Source organism: Aspergillus brasiliensis (assembly GCF_001889945.1).
Source record: "Aspergillus brasiliensis CBS 101740 unplaced genomic scaffold ASPBRscaffold_5, whole genome shotgun sequence".
Lineage (NCBI taxonomy): Eukaryota > Fungi > Ascomycota > Eurotiomycetes > Eurotiales > Aspergillaceae > Aspergillus > Aspergillus brasiliensis.
The window spans coordinates 2,068,337-2,079,917 of NW_027137446.1; the positions used below are offsets into that span (position 1 = coordinate 2,068,337).

The 11,581-nt window shown below is 54.0% G+C and overlaps 5 protein-coding genes across 5 annotated transcripts; 2 read left to right on the plus strand and 3 right to left on the minus strand.

Annotated features, from left to right (window-relative positions):
* Window positions 1–20: 20 nt before the first annotated feature.
* Window positions 21–1,591, plus strand: ASPBRDRAFT_195642 (uncharacterized protein; the record flags this gene model as incomplete). The annotated part of the gene is made up of 4 exons (XM_067620888.1): window positions 21–178; window positions 272–299; window positions 359–872; window positions 936–1,591. The coding sequence occupies 4 exons, from the start codon at window positions 21–23 to the stop codon at window positions 1,589–1,591; spliced, it is 1,356 nt and encodes a 451-aa protein (XP_067480253.1).
* Window positions 1,592–2,526: 935 nt separating this feature from the next.
* On the plus strand, window positions 2,527–4,201 carry ASPBRDRAFT_65271 (putative tetracycline transporter). The gene is made up of 2 exons (XM_067628521.1): window positions 2,527–2,747; window positions 2,808–4,201. Exons 1-2 carry the CDS (start codon window positions 2,679–2,681, stop codon window positions 4,071–4,073), a joined length of 1,335 nt encoding a protein of 444 aa, XP_067480254.1. The 5' UTR covers window positions 2,527–2,678; the 3' UTR covers window positions 4,074–4,201.
* Window positions 4,202–4,715: 514 nt separating this feature from the next.
* ASPBRDRAFT_195644 (uncharacterized protein) lies at window positions 4,716–5,882 on the minus strand (the record flags this gene model as incomplete). Its single annotated transcript, XM_067620889.1, has 2 exons — window positions 4,716–5,515; window positions 5,585–5,882. The coding sequence occupies 2 exons, from the start codon at window positions 5,880–5,882 to the stop codon at window positions 4,716–4,718; spliced, it is 1,098 nt and encodes a 365-aa protein (XP_067480255.1).
* A 354-nt stretch (window positions 5,883–6,236) lies between these two features.
* On the minus strand, window positions 6,237–9,183 carry ASPBRDRAFT_195645 (WD40 repeat domain-containing protein; the record flags this gene model as incomplete). The annotated part of the gene is made up of 8 exons (XM_067620890.1): window positions 6,237–6,899; window positions 6,959–7,257; window positions 7,311–7,442; window positions 7,497–7,631; window positions 7,689–8,626; window positions 8,701–8,852; window positions 8,923–9,080; window positions 9,144–9,183. The coding sequence occupies 8 exons, from the start codon at window positions 9,181–9,183 to the stop codon at window positions 6,237–6,239; spliced, it is 2,517 nt and encodes an 838-aa protein (XP_067480256.1).
* A 324-nt stretch (window positions 9,184–9,507) lies between these two features.
* ilv3C (putative dihydroxy-acid dehydratase) lies at window positions 9,508–11,447 on the minus strand (the record flags this gene model as incomplete). Its single annotated transcript, XM_067617566.1, has 3 exons — window positions 9,508–10,689; window positions 10,753–10,964; window positions 11,030–11,447. 3 exons carry the CDS (start codon window positions 11,445–11,447, stop codon window positions 9,508–9,510), a joined length of 1,812 nt encoding a protein of 603 aa, XP_067480257.1.
* Window positions 11,448–11,581: the final 134 nt, after the last annotated feature.

Genomic DNA, 11,581 nt, shown 5'->3' on the forward strand with positions numbered 1-11,581 from the left:
CACCTCACAACACAGCAACAATGGCCGCCGCAGCTGTCACCACCAACCCTCCCCCACAGTCCGAGACCTCGTCAGAGAAGCACAAGCCGAACCATGCTTCCAGTCCTTCGATCGCTTCCAAGGCAGAGGTGAACGGTTCCGATAGCCAAGAGCATCAACACTTGAAAGAACTGCAAAAGTGAGTCATTCGAGAGTTTAGCCTCGGCGCTTCCCACCACTTGGCCGGGCAAAAGAGACGATGTTGAGTAGGATACTGACCACAGCACTATAGGAGTCTGCGCAATGCTATGAAGAAGCTGGTTCGTTCACTCAACTCGTTTTTAGGTTCCTACACACCGCTCACATTTGCCCCATTCAGAATGCGACCGCTAAGGTTGACGCCATCATCGCCGAAAACCCTGGAAAGTCATTGGACGATCTTGTCGCGGAGAAGAAAATCAACGTTGATCAGAAGGCTCAGGCCCTGAAGAAGCCTTCTCTTCAGGCCGCTGTTGCTCAGATCGAGGAACAGATCGCCCAGTTCAAGAGCTTCGCTGCTTACTATGAGGAACAGTTGGTCAGCCAGAAGGCTGAGCTGGAGAAGGTTCACAAGGAGCAGCTCGAGGCTGTTCAGAAGCAGGCCATTGATGCCGCTAGCGGCGCCAGGGAGACAGAGCTCAGGCAGAAGTTGCTTAACTTGAGCAAGTTCCTCTGTGCGGCTGCTCGGGTCAGAAACTCTGGAGATGAGACCTCGAATGAGAGCCGTGCTTTTGAGGGCGTTCTCTACCAGATCTACGGTGGTACTCAGGATGCTGTCTCTTCCATGCTCAAGATCATCGATGGTGTGGATGAGAAGGTGGTTGGCGTGGACAGCACTGTCCTGGATGTTACCTGTGAGCACTGCCATCATTCCATGTAATCTGTTTTGCTTGATGCTAACAATAATCTTCGCTTAGATGGAAGAGTAAAGCAGGCCGCTGCTGAGCTTGCTGGACCCACTGACGAGACGACTACCACCACCGAGGCCGCTCCTCAGTCGGACCCTACTGTTGCCAACGCCGGTTACACCGAGCTTCAGGATTCTTCTTACAACACCGACGCGACTGCTACTGCCGCCAACGAGTCCGCCACCGCCAATGAGCTTGAGGCTGACCAGGTCCAACCGCCTGCTCAGACCCTTGTCGGCGAGGGCGGTAACGCCGTCGCGGAGGCCAACTGGGATGCTAATGCTTCTGGTGTCTCCTCGGCCAACACTGAAGGTTGGGTTGAAGTCCCCCGGGACCCCGCTGAGACCGAAACTGGCTTGGAGGCGACACCTGCAGCGACGCAAGCGGAGGTGAAGAGCACGCCGGCTGCTGCTGAGCAGAGCACGGAGAATGTTACTGTGCCGAAGGACGGCTTCGAACAGGTACACCACCACCAGAGACAGCCTAGTGTTCGCGGACGTGGTCGTGGCGGACATGGCCGCGGACGGGGTGACGGCTTCAGGGGACGCGGACGCGGCGAGTTCCGAGGCCACGGTCGTGGTCGCGGCCGTGGTGGTCGGGGCCGTGGCGGAGCTAACGCCAATGGCAATGGCGCTCCCAGCGCTGCTCCTGCTGGAAACCAGTAAGCCGGTGCAACTGGGGATCAGTGTCGATCCGTCGTCTGGCTTGGGGGTTGTGCTCCTCTGTGAGAAGTACTTTTCAAGGTCGACGCGGTCCCGATGCCGGCGCCTTGCCTCCTGCCTGGCACTGGGCCTTGTCCACGCTACATCTTTACATCTTCCCCGTTTTCTATTCCCGCAGCCGTCGGGGCGTTGAGCTTTCCTTTGTCTATCCTCTCTCATACTAATAAACTCATGGGTAATGGCGGTGTCATGGTTGACGAAAGCAATGACTCTTGAAATGATTACAACACGGAGCTATGAGGGCGACATGCTGCCGATGAACCAGTCATTGGGTGGCATTGCTCGACGTTTCTTTTGGACTCTTTTGCCCCAAAGGTCCGGTTGTATATGTTTGCAGTTATTGAGCGTGCATAATGTTGCTCTTTGATATCTTTTCTATTTCCTTGTCTTTCTCGCTGTGATGACCGCTTCCACGGGGCCATTGCATTCGGATGGTGGCGGCAATGCTCGTCATATTGGCCATCTACTATTCTTTTTCCTGTATTTTATTCATATTGCATCTTTATGTTGACATGGAGGGCGCAGGCCAGGGCGGTTCGCAGCGGCGTGAGCAAGGGGGCAAGAGTGTGTCTGGCCGTTGACGGCCGAGACAGAGTTGCTAGGAATATAGGCCAGGGTGCAGCTCGGCGGCAATGGAGCCAGCGGCGCACACTTACTTTTCCTCATCACTTCACTTGAACCAACACGTATACCATTGTAGAAGATGCCTACCAATACGAATGAAGATCGTTAGACGAATGAAGGAATGACGTGGAGTGTCCCGAAAGGGTAGCCAAGGCCGAGGCCCGCATCTGATAGGGCTCAGGGCTATGACATAATGGACAGTTCGGAGGAAGAGAAGATGCCATCGTGTTGTTGTCGTTGATGTTTCATCTACTACTTCCCCTTCTTATGCTGCTGACTGCTGCTATCCTTCGTTCTATCTCTGTTCCTCATGTTTAACTAGATCCCCTCCATTCGCTCTCTCCTTCTGATCCTTTCCTTTCTATCTCTCTCTCTTGTCTTGACCTTCTTGTGTCGCCCCGCAACTATGGCGGTCGCCGCAGATCAGCGGAAGAAGATCCTCAAGGTCTTGATGATCTCGTTGCTCTTGGATTTGGTATGTCTAGCTGCTTTGCCCTCTTCTTTTCTCGGGATCTCCCTCTAATAGCTGATCTAGATATCCTTCACGTTCATTCTGCCCCTCTTCCCATCCCTCCTCACGTTCTACCGCAACCAAGACCCCTCCCCGAACTCGCTGCTGAACCGCGTCTTCCACTATCTCAATGCCTACAAGAACTCCTTCGCAAAGCCTATTGACTCGCGCTATGATATTGTTCTGCTCGGCGGCGCTCTCGGCTCCCTCTTCTCCTTTCTGCAGGCCCTAGCCGCTCCCTTTATCGGTCGTCTCTCCGACCAGCGCGGCCGCAAGACTGCTCTCCTCTACTCCATGGTGGGAAACACCCTCAGCGTCGCTCTCTGGGTCGCCGCCACGGATTTCCGTACTTTCCTGGCCAGCCGCATTGTAGGTGGTCTTAGTGAAGGCAACGTGCAGCTGGCCAATGCTATCGCAACCGACATCAGCGACCCCAGCCAGCGCGGCTCGACCATGGCCCTGGTGGGTGCCTGCTTCAGCATCGCCTTCACCTGCGGACCCGCCCTAGGAGCGTTTCTCTCGAACATCACCACTGTGGCCGCAAACCCCTTCGCGACCGCAGCCGGCGTCTCCCTGTTGCTCATTGTAGTCGAAACCACATACCTCTACTTCTGCCTGCCGGAAACCCACCCTCGTTTCACCAAGCTCACTCATATCTCCACAACCACCACTTCTGCCTCGAAGTCCTCCACCTCCACCTCCACCCCCAAACGCAGACAACACACCAACAACCCCGCCATTCTCAACGCCATCCACTTCCTCTTCCTCCTCCCCTTCTCCGGCCTCGAATTCTCCCTCCCCTTCCTAACCGCCACCTTCTACGCCGGCAGCCAAGCCAGCCCCTCCGCTCTGAACGGCCGTCTCCTCTCCATGATGGGTCTCATTGCCTCTCTCCTCCAAGGCACCGTCGTGCGCCGTCTCCCGCCACTCGTGACCGTTCGCGCCGGTGTCCTCGCCTGCACCGTATCCTTCTTCATGCTCGCGCGCGTCTCCTCCCTCTCCGGTCTCTACGCCGCCGGCAGCCTCCTCGCCATCACCAGCGCCACCGTCGTCACGGGCCTCAACAGCCTGGGTAGTTTCGAGGCGCAGGAGTCAGACCGCGGTGCGGTCCTGGGTAGACTCCGTAGCTGGGGTCAGGTCGGACGTGCGGCGGGACCATTACTTTTCTGCTCGTTGTTTTGGTGGGTTGGGCGCGAAATCGCCTATACCACTGGTGGGATTGCGATGGTCACGGTTTGCGTGGCTGTGTTTACGTGCTTGAAGTCGCCGAATGTTTCTGCGAAGGCCTAGTTGGGGTTCAGATGATCTTTGTTTGAATTACTTGAAAGGTTCTGTGACGATATAAAATAGATTTATAGATAGAATTTGTATGTTGATTGTATGTTGATTATCGGTATTCGTGTTACTATGAACTGGACATGATATTCGTACTATGCTATGTAAGGGAAGCATCATCTTCGTTGACTGCCGGGCTGCCTCGGTGACTGACCAATTAGACCCAGTAGTTATTGACCGAGGCAGTACAGTTTCAATCTCCATTACTAACTTGGGTATATTATACATCGGAGAGAAGTGAGGAGCGAATAAAGATATATAGATAACAAGACAATACAGGAGTGGAGAATGAAGAGGACAGGCCAGGATAAATATGAACATCTAGGACTTAGAATGTACAACCAACCGATCAAGCAAGCAAATCAGATAGCCCGCCACCGTAGGTAAATACCACCGCAGTGTCACCTTCGTAATAAAGACAGTCTCGAGAGCATGCCATCTCCCTTCTCATCATGACCGCCTCGCATGGCAAAGGCCTCTATATTCGAGACAAAGAGAAAGAGACAAAGAGTGGAGAATCGAGCCAGTAGATGAAAAACCAATATGGTCACATATCCATATCAGTAACATCTGATCGGTCAAAATAAGGCCTCAGACCTATGATCGACAACCATGAGAATAATACTGCTGCTCGTGATGTTGATGATACCGATCCCTATCAAGGAACTCCTGTTCATCATGCCAATGACACCCCTGCATAGCTAACCCCGGTTCCGCGGCTGGATCAAGCGATCCTCTCGCCTTGCCGATCAACCAGTCAGTCAAAGTCACGAACTTGGGCGTGCGATTCCATCCGCGCGCATCATCTGCATGCTCGATCGTATGCGACGCAATGCGACCTTCCTCGTCGAAGGAAAAGATGAAGAGACCCGTGAATTGCTCTTCCTTCTTCAACTTGAAAATCGGCGCATCCCCGCCCAGCAGGACGCTAAGGCCTTTGTTGATTCCCGTTTTCGAGGACGAGAGGTGACTGCCATTACTGTTGTTGGTGCCTTGGGTATCGGTAGGTAGAGTGGGAGATGCGGCGGTGAACGCGGTACTGGAACCTTCCGAGTCGGAGGTAGTGGATTCGCTCCGAGGCTCCGTTCGCCAACGCACCACGAGACGCTCGTCGCTGGTATCATGGTCGCTATCGGGCCGTTCGGGTTCGAGGACCGTTCCTGCGCGGACGATGCGCTCACTGAGGATTTGGAGCTTCACATTCCCTAGTAGGGGAAGGCTGCTCCATGCTACGGGGACGGTCCAGAGCGCGGCGCGGTATAGTGTTCGGCCCTTGACGGTGGGGAGATGCGGGTGCGTCGAGGGGAAGAGGTGCAAGGCTATGCTGGGGGCGAGAATGTTCGGGGGTAGTGGGTTGATGAGCAGAGTGGGGAGGAGAGGCGAGAGGATGCGGAGAGCTGTGAGAGGTTGGTTCGGTCAGCATCGGAACAATCTGTAGGGTTCCCTTCTTACTGAGGAGCACTCACTCTTTCCAAGCTTCAAGATGCGTTCATCAGGAGGCTCATGATCTCGTTTCGAACCCCCGTCAAGAGGATCCGATGGAGACGGTCGGAAACCAGTTTGCGAGAAGAGTGTCGGCGACTCGCGGGTCAATTGCGGGCCATGTATGATATCGGGTCGTGGCTGGGCCAGAGACCGCGGAGAAGGGGAGACGAAGTATTGTTCTCGGGAGACAGGCGGTTTTATAGGAGATGGTGTTGTAGGAGGCAGAAGACGACGTCGGAGAGCGCGTGGCGCAGGGCCAGAGACCAGCTTCGGCGGCATTCCCGGAGGTTCACCCAGGGAGTTTATGTTGAGAGCAGATCAATGCATGCCTTGCGGAGTGGCAGCGGAGGGGCTGGATCAAGTCATAAGCTGGCAGATGCATGAGATAGCAAGTGCAGAGGGAAGATGGAGTGGGGATGGAATGAAGTCGAAAAGAAATCCAAGTGGCATCGAAACGCAAATGAAGTTCAATCGGAATGTAAGCGGAAGATGACGTCGGCCCGCCCCGTCGCAGCCTGAGGCAACACCTAAGTATAGATTGAAGATGAAGATGAAGATGAAGATGATCAAAAATGCAGAACTCCGTGCATTTGGTATCTTATGTACATCAATAGCTTATGATTAATTCCTGTCTCATGCCAGTTCATCATCATCATCGGCCCCCATGTACCGTCGCTCCGCCAGATCGCGGATCTTGTCCTCCAGCACGCCTCGTCCATAACGCTGCGCAACCTTAACAGCAGCCTCCACCATCTTGCCATTGCGATCGCGCATCATCTGGACCAACTCCAGAGCCTTCATACCTCGTTCCTCGCCCTCGCGGCACTCCACCGCCAGCAGTTGCAGCAGGAACTTGTCCACCTCCAGCTCCTTCCGCGCCAACTCTGCTCGCTGGCCAGTGGTGGCGTTGGTAGAGCCCAGGAGGTCCTCAAAGAGCGACAGCATGATGTTGCTCCGAACAAAGGCTTCCTCAAGTCGTGCCCCTTCACCGCGTGTGTTGCCTTCTTCCTCTTCTTCATCTGGCGCTTTTCCAGGCGTGTCGGTGATGGGGACACGGAAGTCGAACTCACTCAGCAAGGGCCGGGGGAAGTACGGGTACTTATCCCCTCCCTTGAGAATGATGCAGTGGAACTTGTCTTGAGCCACAGCAACGGGCCAGTATGTCTCCTCCTTACGGCCACTCGCAAGACGCTCTAGCTGTCTCGTGTCCAGCAACGGCACCCAGCGAGCTTGTCCGTTTGTGCGCCAGTGTTGCAAGATGAGCAGAACGCCCTCGGAGTCGTAGATACACGGGTCCTAATAGACAGCCGTTAGCATATTGAAAAGTAGATGGAACCTGCTTAGGCTTCACTTACTCCTGCATCGGAAAAGAAGACACTCCGCAGCTCGGCACCCTCCGGGATGGCAACCACATCCTCATTCTGGCACACCTCATCCCGCTTGACATTCTCCACGGTGTACCTCAACGTGGCCGTGCGGCCATCGCTTCCCAGCGGGCCGTTGCCCACCGTCATGATATAGTCTCTCCAGGCGGCGCAAGTAACCGCCGGGCTCTTCTGTCGATACACCTTGAACGGTGTGCCGAACAGCGTATATACACGGACATAGTCCTTGGTCGTGACAGCGACAATGTAGGAATCACTGAGCGCCAGCGCTGCCAGTCGGTTAGCACCCAAACTTTGAATGTTTAGTCGGCCGTCCTCTTACCTCGAATGAACTCGCCCTTCGGCAGCTGTGTCCGCCAATCTGCACGCGTCGTCCACGTCTCATGGGGCCGATAGAAAATCGTAGCAGGGCTGCCGTCGGTGGGGTTGTTGGAGAATAGCGTTCCGTGCTCATCTAGGCCTCGTTAGCTACACTGTTGATCTGGTCTTGGGGTCCCATTGAACCTACTGAGACACGCCCTATCGTACAGATAGGGATCAGTAAAATGGAAATCGCGATGAAGTTCCCGGTCATAAAATTCGACCGTCACCGTGTTGTGCGTTTCTTGGTCAACCGTCCAGACACAACCGGTCAAGTTCAAGCCTAGTCCAGTCAGCACACTTGCCATTCGCACCACTCAAACTGCTTGGGCACACATACACAGATACCGTCGGTTGCCTCTCCAAGGCGTACTTCCCGGCTGAAGGGGAGGATGCACCTTAGGTTTCGCAAACGAAGTCAGTAGCCGCTTGTCTGGACGGCCATCTCCATCATCCAGATGCGAGCCCGCACGCTTGCCCCGTGCGAGATCCTCAGCATACCCAGCTCCATCATCATCCTCCACAAAGTCTTCCATGCCGACATCATAGTCGAGAACATCATCTAGTGAGTCGGGTGTGCGCGCCCGCCGTTCAATCGACTGCTTGGGCCGGTTCGCCAGCGGAGGTCTCACGTTATTCGAGATCTCCGTCAAAGGTCCAGAAAAGATCGGCGCAGCCTGAAGCGGCTTCTGCAGGAGGGGCTGGTGCTCTGTCGGCACAATTCCATCATAGATGAACAATTCTCCGTCGGATGTCGTGAACGACAGCGCATTTTTGCTCGGGTGCCAGGCGAGGTTGATCACATTCGCAAAGTCGTACCGCTCCAGAACCTTCTGTGTCTTCGTCTCCCAAAGCAGGACCTGACCATCTTTACCGGCAGTCGCCAGTAACGCCCCGTTAGGCGACCAGCTAATTGCCGTGATCTCCCCATTATGCCCACCAGAGAACGCTTTCTCTTTCTTCCACTCGCCCACCGAGAAGATGGCAATATCCCGAGTCGCTTCCGCAGACGCAAAAGCCGTTCCATCCGGGTGCCACACAATCCGCGAGGTTGCTTCATCCTCCGGTTCCAGCCTTCGGATCACTCCATCCACCTTGCGGACCAGCTCAGGCTCCTCGGAAAGCATCGAATATATGTAAAGCATCCCGTCGGTACAGGACACCGTAACGTACCGCCCGCTAGGGTCGAAGGTGACATGCTTTGTTCCTTTGGCCTGTTCCCGGAGATATTTGACCTTTGTCATGTCCTCGATGTTCACGATTTTGACCGTAAGCTCACTAACAGTAGCGCACAGTTCGTTAGCCACATCCCCGACACCTCAAGTGCTGAGTATAATAGACAGGTTACTAACTCGCTTGCAACAGCCGCCCATTCCCCATCCTTCGAAACGGCAATATCGCGCACCGGCAGCGCGCATCGAACAAGCAGCTTCTCCATCCGGCCGGACTCAATTTCGTATTGCCAGACGGTACCGTCTTCGGCGCCCATGATGAATGATTCATTCTGTCCCAGGATATATTAGCTTATCATCCAAGCGTGAAAAAAACATGAATGACAAGTCAGCAGAGCATACAGTAGCCCCAATTCCAAGATGTCCATCAACACCCTCATCAATTGTCTTCGGCTCGCCATCCTGTCCAACAGTGTAAATTCGAATCGCAGAGTTGGACCCGCCCGTAATGACACGGCGTCCGTCCGGTGTATATGCTAGTACTGTAGTCCCAGGGGTGTCTGACAATCACGCAATGTCAGTCATGGAAACCGAGAAGGAAGAGCGAGGTATAGTATACTCACGGGCTGGTCGGCCCCGGGGACGCATAGCTTCTGAAGCCATGGTGGGGCAAGGTGAGATATGAAGCCTCAGATATTATTAGAGAAAAAGAGTAAGTAACTTCAGCGCATTGATCTAGCCCCGAGCTGACATTGTACGTGACGCTTGTGGTTGCGATGCGGAGGTGTCTCGCTCTCCGTCTCTTCTGCAACGCGCCGCCCGATTTGGGGAACGCGTTCCGCGCGTTTGTATCTACTTTTGCCTATTCGGGCGGAAAGGAAGGGCTTAGGGCACTGGGTCAGGGCTGCGCATCTCATTATCTTCGCCTTGTCTTGTTTACCTAGCTACTTTGACTATTTACATGTCAGTGCGTCACTTATCATCAATTTATGATGTTCCATTCGCCGAGAGAAAGTCAAAGTCGGCGCCATCCTGAGCTTGGTTTACCGATCGCTCATACAGACCCCGGTATCCTCGTTTTCTCTGTCTAGCATGCGATGCTTCCGCCCCGCTACCATCAAACGCCTGCTTCCTGGCGTCAATTCGCCGTTTTAGCTCATCATCTGAAATCTCAAGCTGAAGCTTTCTCGTCGCGACGTCACAAGTAATCAAATCTCCTGTCTGGACCACTCCGAAGGGCGACTCTCGCAATGCCGACTCGGGCGATATGTGAAGGACAATAGTACCCCCTGCTGTTCCTGACATGCGTCCATCGGAAAGCCGCAGCATGTCCTTGACGCCTGCTGAGCCAAGCTTACGTGGGATAGGTATCAGACCTGCCTCTGGCATTCCGGGGTTGCCAATAGGACCGATGCCCTTGAGAACCAAAACTGAATCCGGTGTGACCTCGAGGTTGGGGTCATCGATGCGCTTGGCGAGGTCTGCGGAGTTCTCGAAGACAACAGCCGGCCCAGTATGAGAGAGTAACCGTCGGTCTTTTGAGGCAGATGCTTTCATAACGGCTCCATCGGGCGCGATGTTTCCGCGGACGATAACAAGCGAGGATGAAGGGTGGAGAGGATCAGATAGTGGTCGGATGATCTTCTGCGAAAGAGGAAATGTCCTGAACGGTGACGAATCTAATACCTCGCCCAAGGTTTGACCGCTTATGGTCATTGCTGAGAGATGCAGAAGGGGACGGAGAGTATGAAGCAATGCCAGCATTCCACCTGCATTGTGGAAATCGTTCATGTAGTTGTCACCACTTGGCTTCAGGTCAATGAGGAGCGGTGTTCGCTGACCGACTTCCTCGATGGTCTGCAAGGTGATCACCCCTTGTAATTTGGGATGTCTATTCACAATGGCCATTAGATGTACAACGGCATTAGTTGAACCCCCAATGGCTTGTAGCACTGTGATAGCGTTCAGAAAAGACTCCTTGGAGAGAATGTCTTGAGGCTTTCGTTCAGCGCGTGCGACCGCCACCGCATTTGCCCCAGTTTCTTCGGCCACTCTGATTCTCGCTGAGGAGACTGCTGGCGCGGACGCACCACGAAGCGGCATCATACCTAGAGCAGCTGTGATGCAGGCCATTGTGCTGGCAGTACCCATAACCCCACACGTTCCGACCTATTACAATTACGATCAGCAAAGAAAAGGGTCATACATAGTTTCATAGACTAGGAAACGAACCGTCGGGGCAAGCTCCTCGTTAATAGCCGAGATTTCCTCGATATCAATTTCTTTCGCTCGAAAGGCCGCCCAGTTATTCCGGCAATCAGTACAAGCCCCGATGCGTTGCCCACGATGACTCCCCGGCAGCATTGGGCCCGTGATCAGGGGAAGGATAGGTTTATTGGCAGAAATGCCACCCATCAGCTGAGCAGGAACAGTTTTATCACAGCCTATGAAAGGTTAGCTAAACAGCTGTTCCCGGATATCACTTCCTGAGAGAGCAGTATGCCCATACCTCCAATCATAACACATGCATCCAACGGCTGAGCGCGAATCATCTCTTCGGTATCCATACTCATCAAATTCCTCAAAAACATGCTCGTCGGATAAGCAAAGCTCTCTTGGATACTAATAGTAGGGAACTCGATAGCAAGCCCTCCCTGGAGATGAACTCCTCGCTTCACGGCTTCAATTAGCTGGGGGGCATTGGCGTGGCATGGATTGAACCCGGAGTATGTGTTGATGATGCCAATTATGGGGCGAGACAGGGCGTCGTCAGAATACCCTAGAGCCTTGATGAAGACTTTTCGCAGAAATAGAGAGAAATGCGCATCGCCGTAGGAGGATAGGCCCTGACGGAGGCCGGAGGTAGAGGCTATGGGTGTGGATAGGTCGTAGTCGCTTTGGGGGGTGGCATCTGAGTTGTTCTCCATAGCTGAAATATGAGGAGAATAGTGTGTCACTGGATTTCTTCCAATTGCATTTTTTCTGCAATCCCAAGGGGAGGACTGATGTTATATGAGCGATGGTGACATCGTGGGGTAGAGCCGCTCGGATTCTTATCCGG